This window comes from Xenopus laevis, chromosome 9_10S, assembly GCF_017654675.1.
Source record: "Xenopus laevis strain J_2021 chromosome 9_10S, Xenopus_laevis_v10.1, whole genome shotgun sequence".
Lineage (NCBI taxonomy): Eukaryota > Metazoa > Chordata > Amphibia > Anura > Pipidae > Xenopus > Xenopus laevis.
In genome coordinates this window covers 46,373,946-46,394,224 of record NC_054388.1, presented here as the reverse complement: position 1 = coordinate 46,394,224, position 20,279 = coordinate 46,373,946, and the positions used below count along the sequence as shown (strand labels likewise).

Sequence of the window (20,279 nt, the reverse complement as noted above, 5' to 3'; positions counted from 1 at the left end):
CTACTGTAAATGATAAGGATATTAGAAGTCACTGAGGGGTTCTGTGACCATATAAAGACACAAGGCTGCATGCTGAGTTATACCGGGAACTCTGAGTATCACTCATGTATTATAAGGAATAATGTACCCCCTACTGTAAATTATAAGGATATTAGAAGTCACTGAGTGGTTCTGTGACCATATAAAGGCACAAGGCTGCAGGCTTCAGTGTGTCATGTGGAACAAATTACACCACCAGGCACCATTTATAGGCATATAATTTACAGATAATCCAAGGCTCTTGTGTATTATAAAGTACATATACAGGGCTTATCTAGTCATTTCCATTAACTTGAATATTTTCCTGACATTAGATTGGGAAGTCTGATTCTGACCCCTGCTGATGGCGCATGTGAATTTTTACCATAGAAACTTCACAATGACAAAAATGTAGAATGAACAGCACCGCCAACTGCCTTCCAACAGCAGTATATTAAATAACGTCAGGAGCTGAGGTTATTGCACTTCATACAAATTCATTACAGGGAAAGTATCACTAGATCCATAGTACAATAGCACAGTAGGATACAAACGTCACAGGTGCATTTGTTCCAACCTAGTGTGTAAATCAGTCTGTTTTCTGTCACCCGCTCCCCCAGCCCAAGGAAAAATACAGATAAGGACATTTAAGGGGAAGTGGAAATGTATAACCCTGGATTTTCATGTACATACATGTAATATGCCCCTCATAATGGCATTAAAGGAGAAGGAAAGTCTGTTTGCACTTGGGGGTGCCAAATGTTAGGCACCCCCAAGTTTTTGTATTGACTTACCTGAAACACCGGGCCAGTGCTCCTATCAGCAGAAACCTGCACCGACCTGGGGTTATACCAGTGAGCACCACGGAGCGTTCCTCTTCCGGCTTCTTCTTTCTTCAAATTTCCTGGGACAAACGCATGCGCAGTAGAACGAAATAGCCGACATTTTAGTTCTATTGGGCGAAGAAAGGGGAAACAAGTGCTGTAGTGCTCACTGGTATATCCCCGGGCCAGTGCAGTTTTCTGCTGATAGGAGCAACGGCCCGAGGTTTCAGGTAATTCAATACAATCACTTGTGGGTGCCTAACATTTTATTATTCCACTCAACAGCTCTTTAGATATATCTTATAATGTATGTTATGGTCACTGACCCTAGCAACTAACCAGAAGTTGAAAGAATGGCAGACTGGAAGATGAAATAAATCCTCCTCAGTGACCATAGCAACCACACAGCAATGCCATAGATAGATGATTTACTTTAAGGGCTAGTGCACACGGGGAGATAGCGACGCGTTTGCCTGGCGAGGCATTTTCAGGCGACTGTTGAAAAGCGCATCGCCTCGTGTGGTTAGCACAGGCGTTTTTACATAGGCGCCCATACAAAACTGTCGCCTGCGCCGGTCGCGGCGCTTTGTCGCCGCGACCGCAAACGCGTCGCTATCTCCCCGTGTGGACTAGCCCTAAAGGGAAAGTATATCCCAATTGTTGCTTAATGAATGAAATTGTTACTCTAAGTAACCCAGCCCAATACATTTCGGCACTAAGATCAGATCAAGGACTGTACTTGCCAATTTTGCTACCAGTGTAGTTCTGGATCGGACAGGGTTACTGTATATACAACCCAATGCATTTACTTGGCGAGAGGATCTACCTACAAGTTTGACTACAAACTGGGTGGTTTGATCTGAAAAGAACCATACAATCTGCACAGCAGCCCTGGGTGGAGGCAGCTTTAGAAACCTCTAAACTAGATCACAATGTGACTGATACAGATTAATGTTGCGGGTGAGAGGGGTAATATTTAATAGCCATGTATTTAGATGCACATGTGGATTAATCAGGAAGGTAACAGTCATAGGATTTGTCAGAAACAGTCAAGTCGGGTATAGAATATTTATACAATGGGAAATAACAAGGTGGAATAGATTTATGGGGGGAGTCAAGAATTCTGGACACAGTGATCACTAATGCAATCATTCCCTTCCACTTGTAGGATCCACATGCTATAGGACTGATAGAGACAAGCTAAATGATTATTTAGAAACTAATGCAGCCAACAGCAGGCTTGAGATGTCTAATTAGCCCTACAGCATGACACGTGGATGTAATGTAGCCAGTATGAGAGGGATGGGGTGGAAATCTTGGGGCTGACACTTCAACAGCCCCTGTCTCTGCAATGCTGCCTAATTTGGGGAGTTTGGGGGGGGGGTAGCTCAAAGAAGGGAATGTGTGTTTGAGGAGGAGAAGGGGGTTGCATTCCTGGGACATATTTAGAAGCATGGTATGTCTCATTATAAAATTATAGTATGTCATGACCTAGTGTTTAATGCCACTTAGACATGGTACTGACACATTGATGTTCATTGTTTGGTACTGTATGTGTCAAAGAAATATAACCTGCTTCTTAAATATATGGTGCACATAAATTGATAAAGTCTGTCTATCCAACTCCACCACCTACATGTCCACAAATGTACAGCTGCCCCATCAAAACGTGCAAGTACTGGGCTGCCAACTCAGACTCTGGGTTGTTTGCTGATCTATAACTTTTCATAGGGTTGCTGTACCAAGAGGCTGTGGTATGAAACATATGTACAATAAAGAGAGCTGTCAATGCCCATTAAGCATGCTCAATGACAAATCCCACCCTCAAATTTTCAAGAAGCAACTGACTTATGTAAACTTTCAAAGGGATGTCCAGTTAGAGCCCTCTAGAGAGAAATGCAACCCCCCTAGCTAAACACATTTGGTATGGGGGGGGGCTTTGACACACAACATACACAATGTATTATTTTCATCATCCCCTTCCCTGTGATAGCACCAGTGTAACTGCTATAAAATCCTTGCAGTCTGTTTCCAGAGTGCGTTAAAGTGAGTTGGATGAGTTTGGCTTTACAACTACATCATGGCTTATTTGGTAAAAAAAAATATTCTTGGAAAACTGCTGAAAATCAGCATTTCTTTATCAATCCCAAATACATCTGATATTATTTCCTGCCTAATATGAAGGCATGGACATTGGGAGCCCAATTCCACACTCTGATAGCGTTGGGTCTCACTTATACATGGAGTTAGGTGCTGAAGGGTGTGATTTATTTGTTGCCCAAAAACAGAAAAAGTACAGGCCCCAATGGCCATTCCTTTGTATTACCAACTGGGCTTAAACAGGGGTCGTCCTTCTGTTAACTACACTGATGTTAATTCCTTCCAGCTCCTTCTGGAAGCAGTTATGGACCTGCAGGAAACTGGCATCAGAATCAGAGTTGAAGCTGGCAGCTGTTGTGATTTTTAAGGGTTCCCTGGTAAGAGTGTACATAGATATTTCTCCCATGGGGAGGGTGCCGGCTATCTTCATGCTGACTGGAGACATCTCCCGAGATGGTGATGGCTCTGTAGAGAAGGAACTGGATCTTGACCTCCTTCGACGGTACCTATAGCTCGGCATCCTACCGTATGGGGACAAGGAAGAGGTCTTCAGAATCCTCTTGGATCTAAATCTCAGATCCTTGTTTCTCTCAATGTAAATGTTAACAGCCAAAACTCCAATTGTCTCGGCCACGATGAAGGACAGTGCCCCAAAGTAGAAGGACCAACCATAATTGTATTGGTTTTTCTTGTCCTCGTCCTTCTTGTCGCTTGGGTCTCCAGCATTGCTGGATATATACACAATGATTCCAATTATGTTGCTGAGGCCTGAGAATTAAAAGGGAGAATAATTTATTTGTCAATGAAATGTTCAATCTTGCTACACCTCCCCCCATCCATATCGCTACCATTTCTCCTTCTGTCTATCCAAAGCCTTGGCTTTTATTTTCCCCTCTGTCCTTTATATCTACCTCCTCTTCTTCTGTCAACATGTTGCTCACAAGTTCCTTGGATGTTGCTCTCAATGGCCTCAAAGCAGGTGTTTCTTAATTCCTGGTTTGGGGGAAAGTTTTAATTTGCATAAAAGCTAGGCATACTTCCAAACAGAGCTTCCTGTAGGTTGCCAGTCCACATAGGGGTTACCAAATAGCCAATCACAGCCTTTATTTGACACCCTGGGAACTTTTATCATGCTTGTGTTGCTCCCCAACTCTTTTTACATTTGAATGTGGCTCACGGGTAAGAAAGGTTAGGGAGTCGGGACCGCTGATCTAGAGCATGGCTGTCCAACTGGCGGACCCCCCTTCTGTGGCCCCCCCATATGCTGTGTCTGCTTATCATTTTTGATTTAAAAGGTATCACTACAGAGATTAACTGACCCCTGCATTGTTTAAACCACAAATCCCCTGCATTGTTCACACTTGTGACACCTCTATTGTTTATATCCTAAAGGCCTGTACTGTTCACACCTGAGACCCAGGCTGAAACTGCCCACATTGTTCACCTGTTCACACCTTATTCAAAATACTAATGGGGCACCAGGACTGTGTCACTGTATGTAGTACATATTAGAATGAAAGGTTTCCCTGTCTCCTGCTCTGTTCTGCCTTCCCTCCCTGTGTGTGCAATTCTCTGCTTACTCAGTGCTGCTTGTGTGTCCCATTCTTTGCTTGCCCAGGGCTGCTTGTGTGTCCCATTCTTTGCTTGCCCAGGGCTGCTTGTGTGTGCCATTCTCTGCTTGCCCAGTGGTGCTTGTGTGTGCCATTCTCTGCTTGCCCAGTGGTGCTTGTGTGTGCCATTCTCTGCTTGCCCAGTGCTGCTTGTGTGTGCCATTTTTGCTTGCCCAGTGCTGCTTGTATGTGCCATTCTCTGCTTGCCCAGTGCTGCTTGTGTGTGCCATTCTCTGCTTGCCCAGTGCTGCTTGTGTGTGCCATTCTCTGCTTGCCCAGTACTGCTTGTGTGTGCCATTCTCTGCTTGCCCAGTGCTGCTTGTATGTGCCATTCTCTGCTTGCCCAGTACTGCTTGTGTGTGCCATTCTCTGCTTGCCCAGTGCTGCTTGTGTGTGCCATTCTCTGCTTGCCCAGTGCTGCTTGTGTGTGCCATTCTCTGCTTGCCCAGTGCTACCTGTGGAATGTAAGCCTGTTAGGGGTTTGTTCTTGGGGTTTGTTAGCATTTGGATATTGTTGTTAAGGGCCCCTAAGGTGTTTAATCATGTGTTGGGGGGTTGTTGTATTATCTACAGGGGAGGATGAGGCATATGGATTTAAGGGTATGTTTTTAATATAACTTCAAATTTTCACATATGAGTGATGAGGGATTTCCCTGCAGTGAGCACCAACCATTTGTTTTTTTGGTGTGCTACCACCGTTAATGTGGATATGATCATAAAAGTTCTTGCGGTAATATGGGTGTGGTTTACAGTGGGTATGGTTTAAAAGGGGGAGTGGCCAACACTGACTTCCATTATTGGCCCTCCTCCACATAGGCCAGTAAAATTTTGGCCCTTGGTACCACAGAAGTTGGACAGCACTGGTCTAGAGGCTTGGTCTCTATTCTCCCCTCTGCCCTTATCTTTCCCATTTCTCCTTCTGTCTATCCAAAGGCTTGGCTTCTATTCTTCCCTCTGTACTAATCTCTTCTTCTGTCCCTCCATATGCATTGGCATCTATTCTCCCCTCTGCCATTATCTCTCCCATCTCTCCTCTGTTTATCCAAAGGCTTGGCCTCTATTGTTGATTTTGCCCTTATCTCTCCTAGTTCTCCTTCTGCTTGTCTGAACCCAGACACTGATTTTCCTGGCCATAAACCTACAGTAGCGACAAGTAACAAATATATTTATCAGGCTGAAGAAGATGGAGCTTAAAGGAGAAGGAAAGTGTTTTTATACTTGGGGGTGCCAAAAGTTAGGCACCCACATGTGATTGTATTTACTTACCTGACACCCCGAGCTAGTGCTTCTATCAGCAGAAAAACGCACCAGCCCAGGATTCTTCCAGCAAGCACCATGGAGCGATCCTCTTCCAGATTCTTCTTTCTTCTTGGGGCTGGGTGTGTGCAGCACAATCAAAAGCTGAAGTTTAACAAAAAAGCCGGCTATTTCATTCTACTGCGCATGCGTCTGCCTCTGGAAATTTGAAGAATGAAAAATCGAAGAAAAGGAACGCTCCATGGTGCTTGCTGGAGAACCCTGGACCAATGCAGTTTTCTGCTGATAGGAGCACTGGCCTGGGGTGTCAGGTAAGTAAATGCAACCACTTGGGGGTGCATTACTTTTGGCACCCCCAAGTATAAATTACTTTCCTTCTCCTTTAATTAATATTTCACCTGAACTCCAAATGCTGACATTATTTTTGCCCTCTTTATGTTTCTTCTGAGAGAGCTATATAGACATATTAAACGGCACCAGTCATCCTGATTTTTTTTTTTTATAAAACCAGAGGTGTAGGGTAATAGAGCCCCACACTCTGATTGGGGGAAACAGTAATTGTTTTACAAAAACATTGCCCCGATAGTGCTAGGCCACCCACACCAAGAGGGAGATCCCAGTGTGGATGGCCATGTTGAGGCACATGCATGCTGCAACTCCCACATTATGCAACTGTGCATCCCCCAAGGGAAATGGGGCTCTATTAGCCCACACCTTAGGGTGATCAGTACCATTTAAGGGTTCTTGGGGTTGAAAAGGGGCAGTTAACAATAGGATTCTGCTACTTACCAGCAGCTACAAAAAGGATCCCGGCACTGAGGATAATGTTATTTCTGCTGCTGTAGAGATGTCCAGCCCCAACACAAAGGCCACCCAATAGCAGGAGGATGGTGCTCAGGATTGGGAACACACTGGACGCACGGACAATACCTAGTAAAGAAGTAGATACAATGGAGTTATATATATATATATATATATATATATATATATATATATATATATATATATATCTATATATCTATATATCTATATATCTATATATCTATATATATATATATATAGAGAGAGAGAGAGAGAGAGAGAGAGAGAGAGAGAGAGAGAGTTATATATATATATAATGTATATAGTACCATATGTAAAGCTACCAGGTCTGTTTGTACAAGTTTACATAGGCTGGGAATTATATGGTAGCCCACTGGAGTATGGTGGTTACACACAGGGCAGATAGTTGTGATTATGGAAAATCTGTGCCCCACACCAGGGCTGGCAAAATCCATATGGGTCCAAGAAATAACAGTGCATAAGTTTGGTTTTTTTTGCATGTTCCTCCAAATCAAGTGTTTTTGCAGCTGGTTAGGTTTAATAATGTCTGGCACATCACGTATGGAATGGCAATAATAGCCCTACAGCACACTGCTCCCTCACATATGTATAAATAAAAATATTTGTGGAGAAGGAATGTTCTGAGGACACAATAAGCTATATCATCATACTCTACCTGCTGAGGAAACAACATGGCAGTTCTCACCCAAATGTATAAACAATGAATTAGGGTGGGTTGTAAATAGTCCAGGAATCTGCCTGACGAAGGGGCCTTGGTGCTCCGAAAGCTTGCAATGTATTTTTATTGTTAGGTTGGTGTCACTCCTACAATACTTTTTGTATTTGTTTGTTTTTTTTATTTGATATTTTTGCTACTGGCTAACACCGTACTACAGTTTTTGTTTTGTGCTTAATTTCTGGTGAAGCCTCTGGAAGCAAAGAAGACCAGTGAGTGGAAATATTTGCAAAGAGTCAAGGACTTGTCTGCAGCAGGAAAGAAGAAAAGTACAAATCTTGGAAATAGCACAGTACTTGGAAGGAAAACATCATCTCTGCAATTTGCTTGGAAATTATTTCAGCCATGGAGGCAGCCATCATGGAGGAGGACGCATGTCTGAATACTGGGGAGGCCTGGGAAGGTAGCTGCAATTCTGGAAAGGATGGTGTGCCAGTTTTTGACGGGCTTGCAAAAATTATGGTTGATGCCAATGTTATTAAAGATAAATATATAGGAAAGCCAGTATTTTTTGCTGCAAAAGTGGCTACCCTAGAGCCAGCAGAGTTGGTGGAAAACTGCAAACTACTGGCAGAATTAATTGCTGAGGGACAGTGAAGGTGCCATAACTGCAGACAAGGTAAAGTATTCTATTTCTTTTGCTAAACTGAATGTGGGTTCAGCCCCCTAATGCAGCAGGAGGAATTAGTGTGTTAGTTTGATGGCCTTCCAAGCCATTAAAGCTTATGAAAGTCTGCAGAAGAGGAACGTCAACCAAGTGCTGCCGTAATGACCGATGTAATAACTTTGCCCTTGCAATGCCTGGCTCAGGGCATAAGCAAAATGGCCCAGTTATATAAAGGGAGGATGTGGAACATGAGATTGGTGGGACTATGGACATTATCAAACCCTAGGAAAAGTTCTACCAGAATAATGCCAAGATTGAAAGAATGAGCAGAGGAAGAGAAGTGACATACTAGACTGTTAAACAGATGATTATGGACTTAAATCATGGGGTCATTGAGCCCCCCAAAAGGGAGGCATGTATAAATGGAGGCTAAAAGCTGGCAGAGTAAGGTCATGGGCAGGGAGAAGAGCTCAATGTGACACACAATGTGTGTGGTATTCAGCCTGACCCCCACACATCACTAGTAATCACATGGTAAATGGGGGAATGCAGTATTGCAGCCCAATTTTTGAGACAGAAGCTTGGTCAGGGTATCTGGGAAGAGAAAACGGCTTGTCACTAATCAGGGCAGGAAAGTGGCTCTTTTGAAGGGCAAGTTTTCAAAAGATGGAATGTTGTGAGAATTTAGTATTTATTTAGAGAGATTTATTTGCTAGAATTGAGTCCATAAGCTTCACCCCAGATTATATTTAGCTTCATAACGGTCTGTGATGTGGAATATGGGTGTTGTAGGAGGAGAAGGGGGGGGGAGTAGGAATACTACTACTACTAATACTAATACTAATATACATATTTTCACTTTCTCAGGTGCCCCAGTCATGTGTTGCAGTCATTCTTTACTACTTCTCTACAAATTGGATTAATATCACCCCCTTCCTTGCCTCCCACCACCAGAAGAACAATGGGAAAATAACCAGATCCAGTAGGAACCAAGTCTCATTGTGACTTCTTCAGTTGAATTGAGTAGGAGAAACAATAGCCTGTCTCAAGGCAGTTCCACCATGACGTTTTGGCTCTTTCTGAAAACACAGGATCAGGCAAAATGACCTGAGATGGCTGCCTACACACCAATATAACAGCTAAAAAAATCTAAAAAATCTAAAAGCAAAAAAATAATGGCATAATGCCTTTTAGAAGGAATCTCTCAATGGAGGATATTATGTGTTCCGACTGAGGAGACAGTGTAAGATGCTGTCCCCACTCACTTTTATATACAATGGGGAGGAGTTTTTTTAAGGTGGTGTACAAGGCACAAGTCAGACTAGAGGTGTAAAAAATGTCTCTAAACATCCCACAAACATTTTTTTCATAGGGAAGGAGAAAGGTTCCTGTTTCTACCTTGGGTAGTCTCTGTGAGAACAAGGTATATGCGCTGTATTGGGCCCAAGGGCATGTCAGCAGAGAGTGCAAGAAGATATAATGCAACTGGTGTAAGTGCCCAAATGCTTGGCATAATATCATCAAGACTTATTTGAAGGTAAAGAAGAAACTCATTTAATCAGAAAGGGACAGTATAATGAAGCAGGGAAAATTGGTGAAGGAAAAGGCAGCAATGGACTCGTAATAATGCAGAAGCAGTAAGAGAGAGGGAAGGAGATAAGGAGGAAGAGGAGGCAGGTGAGAGAAAGGTAAGGCAGAGAGACCCCCCAAGAGAGTGCACCCCAAAGCTAAGGAAAGAGTGGATGGTGGTTAAATAGCTTGGACGAATGCAGGAAAGGTACTTTTTTGACAGCAGTATTAGGACAGACACACACGTAGAAATTGGGGGAGATTAGTCGCCCGGCGACAAATCGCCTCTTCTTCAGGCAACCATTCTCCCCGAACTGCCTTCCCGCTGGCTAGAATTGAAATCGCTGGCGGGATGGCACTCGGAGCGCTTTGTTTTCCAAAGTCGCCTCACAAGGAACCTTCGGGCGACTTCAGAAAACAAAGTGCTCCGAGTGCCATCCCGCCGGCTAGAATCGAAATGGCCGGCGGGAATGCATTGCAGGGAGATTATTTGCCTGAAGTGACAATTTGTCTACCCTTAAGGTGTCAAGCAAATATATACTGTCTGGGGGTAAGAGCGGGGGAAAGTAAGAAGAGGAGGAACTGTGAAGGATGGAAAGAGAGGATAAGGCACAATACAAAAAAAGGAGGAAAGGAAGAAAAATAAGGAAGATGAGGAGCAACAATAAGTTAAAGGGAAAGGCATGAACAGCAACCCCAGGTAGGGGCAATACCCGGAGATCAGGGAAAGAAGAGAGTGTAAAGAGTTCCCAAAGAGAAGGAACAGGTGGAGTTGGAAGATGACGGTTTACAAGAAAATAAAAAGATACAAGAAAAAAGATACAGTGGGGAAGGGGGAAGTAATTCAGACCAGGTCCCTTAAAATCTTAAAGAAATCTTAAAGCTTTGATTCACAACCGCTCCTAATTTTGGGTAATTAGGCAGCATTTATGGTTTATGTGATGTGAGAAAGAAACAGGGGACAGTCATTTGTACTGTACAGAGACTGTTCATTTTTCTTTTTCACAATATGAGACAAAGTAACCAATGGTATCTTTGTTTTAATTTAATAATTTTTGTAATTGCTCTTCTTGATGCATGTGCATTTGTTCTACATTTAGTAGAAGAGATGGAATGTTCTGGGCATAGAGTTACCTATAACTATTTGTGTGCCAGGCCCTGGAAGCTTGTTGTTAGACAGAGTCTTGTATCTGGCAGTCGGTTCAGACTCTGCCCTTGGCTGATTTGGAGGATTATATAGATATTTAGGGAAAGGAATGTCCTTGGTTCCATCGCTCATTCCCCTATGAACAAACATTTTGCCTTGCAATATTAGAGGATGAGATAAATACTGCTCCCAGGTCGGCACAGTGAGAGTGAGTTTGTCTGGATGTGTTTGTTGCTATGGAAAGAGGTGGCCTGTGACATTTCCTGCATAATGGGAGTGATGGCTTCGCTGGATGGCGCAGATGTGTGTTTGGGCACTGCTTGATCTGTCTCGCCCAGATAACGATGTAAATGTCAAGCTCACCAAACAGCCTCTCTTGCCTCTGAGAAATAGGGATGGTAACAACACTGACCATCATTGAGAATTAACCTCAAACCAGGGATCTGTCAGCCCTGGGGACTTTCTTATCCAACAGAAAAGTAGCAAACTGGCATCTCCAGAATGTTATATGGGGGGGCTGCCACAGGGTTACTGGTATCAGAATAAAAATGAGTAGAATTGTTTAGGTTGAGCTTCATTGTTTACCCCATGAAATGGAGATTCATTGGTGGGGAGGGAAGGGGATTTCACCATCAGCATAGGAAGGTTTTTTTTTACTGTAAGGGCAGTCAGGTTATTAAATTAATGGAATATGGCATTAATTAAAGAAATCCGATTATATTTGTGCCAGGAACAATGGCACCAGTCATTACCTGTTGGTTAGTTTGCCTTACTTGAACTCCAACCATTCCCAGCAGCCGGTCACAATATCAAAATGTTAGGCTTGTGGCACTTGTCTACTTTATAACATTTCTAATGATCAGAGTTCAGATAATTTCACACAGAATATTCTCGATATTAAAATGAACCCTGTGCTTTGTCACACTAAGGGCTGCAGGATCCCCTTTCTATTTAAAATAAAAAGCTTTACATCAGAGATTTACTTTAAAGATATCAGTTGGAAATATTCCCTCTACATCTCCTATTCATTTACAGAAGATATGGAGTAATGACATACTTTTGGCAAGAGCTTACTTGTTATACACTTACATCAGCTGAGGGTACATATCACCTACCAGCAACTCCCTGTTCCTTATCAACATCAGCTCAGAATTCTTCCCTCTGTCTGGAGCCTATATCAGCCAATAGCAGAGCTTCTCAAACTGTGAGACTCTACTTCCCCCATAGGACCCCAACAGCAAAGGGGATTTATTGCTTAACTGTTCCCAGGGAACTCTTGGATCTATAGCAAGGCAAAATTTATCTCAGTGTTTCTATATATCTGTAACCTTGTTTGAGCTAAAGGGATCCAGCCAGTTATGGTGAGATATGGGGTGAGTGCTTATTTGTGTCCCTGGGTACCCCTGACTTTTACCCCAATGTTTCTATGTATCTGTAACCTTGATATGAGCTAAGGGGTCCCAGCACAGATTAACAATGTTTTCCTTTCTCTTACATAGGGTCTTATGGTGCCAATCCATCACCGGAGAGTTATCCTGGTTTAATTACAATCACAATATTAAAACATTCTAGCAGTTGTGTTCTAAAAATCTGAAATACTTTTTTTAAAAAAATATGGGGAATGTGGTCAGGACAGTGGTTGGTGAAGAAATTCTGTCTCAACTTGATTAGGACCTCTTGGCAATACATTCCAAGGTTTCTGGTAGGAAGAGCATGTACTTACGCAACAGATACTCCGAACTGTCGTGGTCGTAATCATTATCTTCTGGGAAATGGTTTATCCGGTAACAGTTTCCTTTGTACAAACCTGGGAGGGGAGGAAAGAAAAACTCACTTTGGTCAGTGTTAGGATAGAGAGATGATGGAGAGATTCATTCTGTAGTCTGTTACTGACATACCTAACTAAAGGTGCCCATACACTGAGAGATCCGCTCGTTTGGCAATGTCGCCAAACGAGCGGATCTCCCTCCGATATGCCCACCTTGAGGTGGGCAATATCGGGCTGATCCGATCATGGGCCCTAGGGCCCAACGATTGGATCCTAACGATGCCTTAACCGGCGGTCGGATCGCGGGACCGCATCAACGAATAGATGCGGCCGCGATCCGACGGGATTTTCTGTCCCATCCGATTGAGATCTGGCCGACTTTCGGCCAGATCTCGATCGGTGAAGCCTGTCGGGGGCCCCATACACGGGCCAATAAGCTGCCGACACGATCTGTCGGCAGCTTTTATCGGCCCGTGTATGGCCACCTTAACTGCAGTCAGTCCAGTTGGGAAAGTCCAGTCTACAGCCCTCCTCAAGCTATTGGTGAACTAAAACTCCCAATGTCTCCTTTAAATATTATATTTTCTTGTTTGTTTAGCTATATTTTCATTTTCAAGGAGCCCAATCTGGTTCTTGGGCCCCACCAAAAATGCTGTTTGTACCCCAAATTGTCTGCCCTGTTTTTGCCTGACTCAGGGCTGGAATTAGAACCCCACCAAGGTTAAACATGGCCCTTGTCCTCTTTGGGTGCCAACATTAGCCCAATTAATTAACCCTTTATGAGCCTCCAATTGAGTTGTTTCCAGTCAGAGAGAGATGATGGGTTCAGGGCTGGCATTAGAGGGTTATAAGTATTAGATGCGGCCTGTGTCTTCATTGGGCAACACTATAATGCAGCAATCTGACAGCCATATTAGATTCTGTTTGGTTCCCCATCTGTCTATCCAGTTCTGAATAAGAGGGTGGGTTCTGGCAAATGCCAAAGGGGCTGCTATAAGGTGCCATAGAAAGCCAGTATTTAGTGGGCTGGTGGGGGCTGGGTGGGCCTCTGTGTGGGCTATTTGGGCCTCTGTGTACCTGAAATACCAGGGCCTATTTTAATTCTCTGTCCAGACCTGCCTCCTGGGTAAACCAGTCAAATGCGAATTAATTTACAAGAAGTACATTTTTTTTCCATTTTCACTCTCTTTGTGGCTGTGAATTTTGCAGTTCTCATCAGCGTTTTCACTTGTTAATGACATCATCTGTTATGTAACTTACCAGTAAGGTTTAAGTGAGACTTCAGGGAATGTCAAGGCATAAACAGATGCTTTGAAATGCACTCAAAATTGGGAATTTTTTCATCTAATGAATATATAAAAAATTGATAGTACAAGTTGTTTGGCAAGAAATCTACACTATTTTACATCTTGTAGCAAGTCATCTGCAAAAGAGCTTACATTACACCTAACAGCATTCACTTGCTTTACTACTTACTGTAACTGTTTGTTACCACCTGCATCACTGTCACTGTTCTAGGTGTGTGACTGTCTGTAAGCTCTCTGTATTACGGTCAGTGTTCTAGGTGTGTGACTGCCCCTGCGCTCTCTGTATTAAGCTGGACATAGATGTTGAGATTTTTAAAAGATCAGATCCTCATCGTGAGACCACGATTTTCTCGGAACGATCGAACTAATTTACCATCAACTAAAAAGACCAATTTGCCAGGAAAACAAGGGGGAGCTGCCTGCTTGGCCCTGCAAACATAGATAGATTGCACTGGGACCGACAAAGGTTTTTTGACCTGGCTGATCAATTTCCTGACAGATGTCGGCCGAAAAATCGGTCATTCGGCAAGAAGAATTGTCACGTCTATGGGGAGCTTTACGGTCACTGTTCTAGGTGTGTGACTGCCCCTGCACTCTCTGTATTACAGTCATTTCTCTAGGTGTGTGACTGCCCCTACGCTCTCTGTATTACCATCGCTGTTCTAGGTGTGTGACTGCCCCTACGCTCTCTGTATTACCATCACTGTTCTAGGTGTGTGACTGCCCCTGTGCTCTCTGTATTACGGTCAGTGTTCTAGGTGTGTGACTGCCCCTGCACTCTCTGTGTTCCTGTCACTGTATGAGGCGTGAGACAGCCCATGTGCTCTCTGTATAACTGTCACTGTACTAGTTTGGGCTGGGATTATTGAGTTACATATAGTGCAGTAGATTTTTTGTTCATGTATTAAATGATCAAAGAAATCTCTTACTCTCTTTAACAGTCAGAGGGGAATGGTCATCTCAGATTTGCACCTTAATATCTTGTGGCCATTAGAAAACATTGCACATTTACACTATGGCAACAGCACTCCAGGAATTAGATTTCAACTGTGCCCCGGGCTCCTGCTCAACATCTTCATTGTTGCAGGGAAAAGCGCGATCTTTTTGTTAAAGGGAAACACAGGGGACTGATGCTATGCCAGTTCCTTCATTATACAGAACAGGGTTATGCTCTACACATGCCCTTGGGAAGGTCACACACTTTGAACATCTTCATCTGACTGGCTGGAGAACAACTCTAATCCCCTGAGTGCAATCAGCTCCCGTACCCTGAATTAAGGTAATGCTATTCTTGCCCCTATGTTTCCAAATGCCTTTTAAACTCAAGTGTGTCATTTAGACCAAAATATGCAAATGACTACTGTTACGTGTCACACTACTGCAAGTGTTAGTGCATGCCCTGTGTTTCTGGGGGCACTGTATTTGCTTGTCTGCACGATCTCTGATAAGGTTTCGTCGGGGATTGTTGCAAATAAAGAGAAGCAAAACATCTGTCTGGTATAAAGAGCCACACTAGATGCTAAAACAACCTCATATTTCCATTGCATTCAACACCAAACCCAAATGAGGAACTAATTAAACTCACTCACTGTTAACTCACTCACTAAGGCACAATCAATCACCATTTTCAAGGGAAACTTTGCTCTGTCCCTGTTCAAATGATGCATCAGCCTAGGGTTCAGTAGAAATAATCTTAATGGCCTGCTGACATTTGCAGTGAGTGGAGAGTGCATGGAGGGGCCCTCTAGGCAGTTTAGTACCCGGAGAGGTAGAGGAATCACAGAAGCAAAGCTTAATGTGAACTCGGCAGGCATGATTTCTCCCCGGGGACTTAGTCCTGTGATGTGTAGTTATGCATTACATCAGGAGGGAATGGACTGTGACTGCTTGAAGGGGGTGGGGGTGCTTTATGCCCTGTTCTTGTATAGAAGTGTATGTCATATACATTTTTGTCTCTGTTTAACTGTGTAAAATATGAAGGTCAGGGAGGGTGGGATAAATATGTAATTGCTGCCCTAATATTCTTTCAACTAAGGCTGAATGACCAACGTTTTCCTAAATCTGTAACCTTGTCATGAGGTAAGGAAGCCTTGACCAAAGATTGGATATCAAAAAGGGCTTGAACTGGTAATCACTGGATTAGGGCAAGGCAATGGAAGTAGGAGGGGGTTCAGCACCACAGGGTTGGACAGCTCCCAGCCAGGATTCAATTCATCCCTATGGGGAGATATGTATTATTTATAGCATATAAAAAATGTACAACTACCCCTCTGCCGGCCCCTTAAACACCCCATCAGGGGCACAAGTTATATTACACAGATGCCTTAAAGGGGTTGTTCACCATTTTGCTCAGCAGGGCTAAAGATAACTAAATCTATCAATTTAGAACAGTTAAAGAGTCGATGATCTCCCCTCCCAGAACTGCTTTAGAAGGTAAAAAATGAAACTTTACGCTTCAATATTAGAAAAACAGTCACACATAGAAAATAGATAGTAATTGGAAAAAGTCTTTTTTTCTGGTGAACTGTCTGAAACCAAGTGAACTGAAAAATTATGCAAAAATGGGAGGGTGCAAAAGGGGCAAATAAAAGGCTCATGTGGGGTTGTTCACCTTCAAACACCTTTTTCAGTTCAGTTGGTTTGATACAGTTCACCAGAAATTGGCCAATTCTAAGCAACTTTTCAATTGGTTTTCATAATTTATTTTTTATAGTTTTATAATTATTTGCCTTTTTCTTCTGACTTATTGCAGCTTTTTAAATGGGCGTCGCTGACCCCTTCTACAAGCAAACGCTCTGTAAGGCTACAAATGTATTGTTATTGCTAATTTTTACTACTCATCTTTATATTCAGGCCTCTCCTATACACATTGCAGTCTCTTTTACAAATCAATGCATGGTTGCTAATTAACATGCAACAAGCTGCTGAATAAAAAGCTAAATAACTCAAAAACCTTAACTAATAAAAAATGAAAACCAATTGCAAATTGATTCAGAATATCACTCTCTACATCATACTAAACGTTATCTCAATGGTGAACACCCCCTTTAAAGGCAGCTGTTACAATTGATACAATTGATACAATAGTTGCTGATATTCCACAGATACTGCTGAGAAATGTATCAACTAATTGTTTCAAATAAATGTAGCAAATTGTAACAGTTCAGATGCTCCTCAGATCACTGAGCTGCCAGACTGAAATATTAGAGACATGAACATTAAACTTTTTAAATTTTGGGAAAACGGTAAAAAATAAAATATGGAAAGCAATTGAAAACAATATTTGTTTATGGTGAACAATCTGAAAACACTTCAACTGGAAAAGTGTATGGAAGGTGAACAACCCCTTTAATGAGCTAGATGGAGGGGGCAAAGGGCTAAAGGAGAATCCAGACATTTAATTTCTTACTAGTTCCCATAGCAATACTCAGTATGCTGCTGGTTGCCCGGTAACCACATCAAGACAATAAGATAAAGGTACAGTACCCTCAGCAGAGCTAACGGACCCCCCCCCCCATAGCCCTGGGAACAGGACAGGCTCAGGAAGAACATTAACTGTAATAAGAGTAAGTAACACATGGCAATATGCAGTTTTAGCTTTTTAGAAAGTTAACCTGCTTTTTATTTAACCAAAGCTTCCAAGCCAGGAATTCAAAAATAAGCACTTGCTTTGAGACCACTGAGAGCAATATCCAAGGGGTTGGTGAGTAAAATGTTGCTCATGAGCCAATGGTTGGGATCACTGCTCTAGAGGCAACTACATACGATCAAAGCACCAGCCAGCTCTGTAGGAGGTTCATCACTTGGTGCCCCTATACAAACAGTTGCTACACAGTTGCTCTATGCCTTTGGTAGCTGTGTGCCCAAAAATGCCCAGACCCTGTGGAAAGGAGGATCATTGTTTTTTTTCATAGGTTTTTAGTTTGCATTTTAAACAGAAAGAAAACAAACAAAATGAACAATAAATGCATTCAGAGTTTAGTTATCTGATAACAATACCTGGGGGTTGGCATGGAGCCATGGATTCCATATTCTCTCAAACTTATCAGGAGTTCCCCGGGGCATTATAGGTCATCTTGATTATTAGGTCAATCCACTGCTGGAGTGTGGGGGCATTAATTACCAGCTTTTTTGGGTAAAACATTATAGAGCGTAATAATATTCTAGTTTTTTAGGAGGGTCATTGTTAGTAAATTGCTCCCCCTTCCTCAAGTCACTGTCAGTTTTATGTCCTTTAAAAGGGCAGAGGATAAACCTATCTCTGTCAGTGTTACCTTCTCTATAGCAAATGCTTCTGCCACTTTGAGAAATTAAAAATTCTCTCAGATGTCCCATTTCAACCAGTTAAGCGCCCAGGGCTACCTTCTATTTAGCAGATCCCCATGATAAAACATCCCTATGCAGTGAGTAAATGGCTCCTATACCTTCTATACAGCAGCAGATCCCCCTATGTGGCCCAATGTCAGTTGTTAGATAAGGAGATGCCAGGAGTAACTTTATACGCCAGTCGCGTTACCTTCTATACAGCAGATCCTCCAGAGCCCGGAGTGGGTAAGGTCCCCTTTAGTCTTTTTGGCTTGGCCTTGAGTCTCATCCAGGGTGATGTTTGTCCCGTTGCAAATGTGAGCCCGGGAATAGAGCCAGTAGTCCGTGCCAATGGCGACGCTCATGAGACTGAAGGCTGCGAAAGCCCCCATAGTTGCCAGAAGCATCTGCACCCCGCGATCACACCAGCTCATCCTGCTTCATAGTCCGGCAGCCATGGGACTACAAGCTGAAAGCAACAGGAGCCGGGTGTCCCGCTTCCATACAGCAGGGGGCTGGCGGGATGCCCTGGCCATGAGGGAAATTGCAGGGGCACGTGGAGCACAATCAAATAACCAAACAGCTCCTCTGCCCTAATGTCAGCGCTTCACTTGGGAACAAACCTTAAACACCGGACACGCCCCTTTGATCTGCTCCAATCACACGTTTCATATGCAAACAGCACGTGGGGTCTGTCTGCTTGAGACCCCCAGGGAAGACCAGAGAGAAGAAAACAACTTAGTGCCATGCTGCAGCTACAGGCGCATGGGCAGTGGGGTTGATAAGTAATATTTGGGGGTTACAAGAAGGCATTGTCTACAAATGACAGATTGTGCGCTGAGCTCTGTTAAGGCATCTGTGTAATATAACTTGTGCCCCTGATGGGGTGTTTAAGGGGCCGGCAGAGGGGTAGTTGTACATTTTGTTATATGCTATAAATAATACATATCTCCCCATAGGGATGAATTGAATCCTGGCTGGGAGCTGTCCAACCCTGTGGTGCTGAATTGTTGGACTAACCCCCTCCTACTTCCACTGCCTTACCCTAATCCAGTGATTACCAGTTCAAGCCCTTTTTGATATCCAATCTTTGGTCAGGGCTTCGTTACCTCATGACAAGCTTACAGATTTAGGAAAACGTTGGTCATTCAGCCTTATTTGAAAGAATATTAGGGCAGCAATTACATATTTATCCCACCCTCCCTGACCTTCAAACTGGGCTTTCAAGTGTATCTAGGATACGCATTTTCCCCAAATCATATCCTATATGATAACTTACCCAGAGTATTACAGCAGTTAGTGAAATTAAATTTAAAGGGGAACTATCATGAAAATGAAAATTTAATATAAGCTTCCTCATACTGAAGTTAGAAACTTTCTAAATACAATCAATTAAGAATTCTGCATTGTTTCTGAAATAATCAAGTTTATCTTCACTATCCCTCTTTCAGCATCTGTTTCTCCTCATTCTGTCTTCATGCAGCAGTTGGGTGTCAGATGAATGATCCATTATATCTTATAGGGGGGCTTCCTTTCCTAGCAGATGTATTAAAGCTCACTCAAATAACTGATTCCAGTACAAACAAAATCTAACAAAATAACTGACTTTTGCACAAATTCTGCATGTAGAGAGACATAATTTCTGGTGATTTTAATGGAGTGAGCTCTAATACATCTTCTAATCTAGGCAAAATGACCCCCCCATAAGATATATTGGATCGTTCATCTGACACCCAACTCCTGAATGAAGACAGAATGAGGAAAAACAGATGCTGAGAGAGGAATAGTGAAGATAAACTTGATTATTTCAGAAACAGTACAGATTTTTAATTGTTTGCATTCAGAGAGTTTCTTATTTCAGTATACTGAAGCTTATATTACATTTTCATGATAGTTCCCCTTTAATCTGCTGTATTTATGGCTAAAATGGGACTTTGGGATGGGACCCTGGGGCCTAGACATAGGACTTCTCTTATGGGAATAATGTAATACCTGAAATGGGTAGACATTTTGGCAAATATTAACACAGATTTTTTACCATTTTGTGCCATGTTTTTTCTTTAAAGTTAAGTTATTTTTTAGTATGTTATAAAATGGTTAATTCTAAGCAACTGTTCAATTGGCCTTCATTTTTTCTTTTTTTTAAATTTTTGAATGGTTTGCCTATTTCTTCTGACTTTTAAAATGGGGTCAATGATGTATTAAAGGT

At 42.7% G+C, this 20,279-nt stretch overlaps 1 protein-coding gene across 1 annotated transcript; it reads right to left on the bottom strand.

Moving 5' to 3' along the window:
• Positions 1 to 1,412: 1,412 nt before the first annotated feature.
• cacng4.S (calcium channel, voltage-dependent, gamma subunit 4 S homeolog) lies at positions 1,413 to 18,723 on the bottom strand. Its single transcript, XM_018237671.2, has 4 exons — positions 18,282 to 18,723; positions 12,414 to 12,497; positions 6,599 to 6,739; positions 1,413 to 3,710 (listed from the first exon to the last, which is right to left on the bottom strand). The coding sequence occupies exons 1-4, from the start codon at positions 18,502 to 18,504 to the stop codon at positions 3,178 to 3,180; spliced, it is 981 nt and encodes a 326-aa protein (XP_018093160.1). The 5' UTR covers positions 18,505 to 18,723; the 3' UTR covers positions 1,413 to 3,177.
• Positions 18,724 to 20,279: the final 1,556 nt, after the last annotated feature.

Coding starts and splice junctions, on each gene's coding strand:
- cacng4.S (XM_018237671.2), bottom strand. CDS start 18,504: ATGAGCTGGTGTGATCGCGGGGTGCAGATGCTTCTGGCAACTATGGGG. Junction 12,498..18,281: donor GAGGATCTGCTGTATAGAAG/GTAACGCGACTG, acceptor CTCCCCTCCCAG/GTTTGTACAAAGGAAACTGT. Junction 3,711..6,598: donor GATCCTTTTTGTAGCTGCTG/GTAAGTAGCAGA, acceptor TTTAATTCTCAG/GCCTCAGCAACATAATTGGA.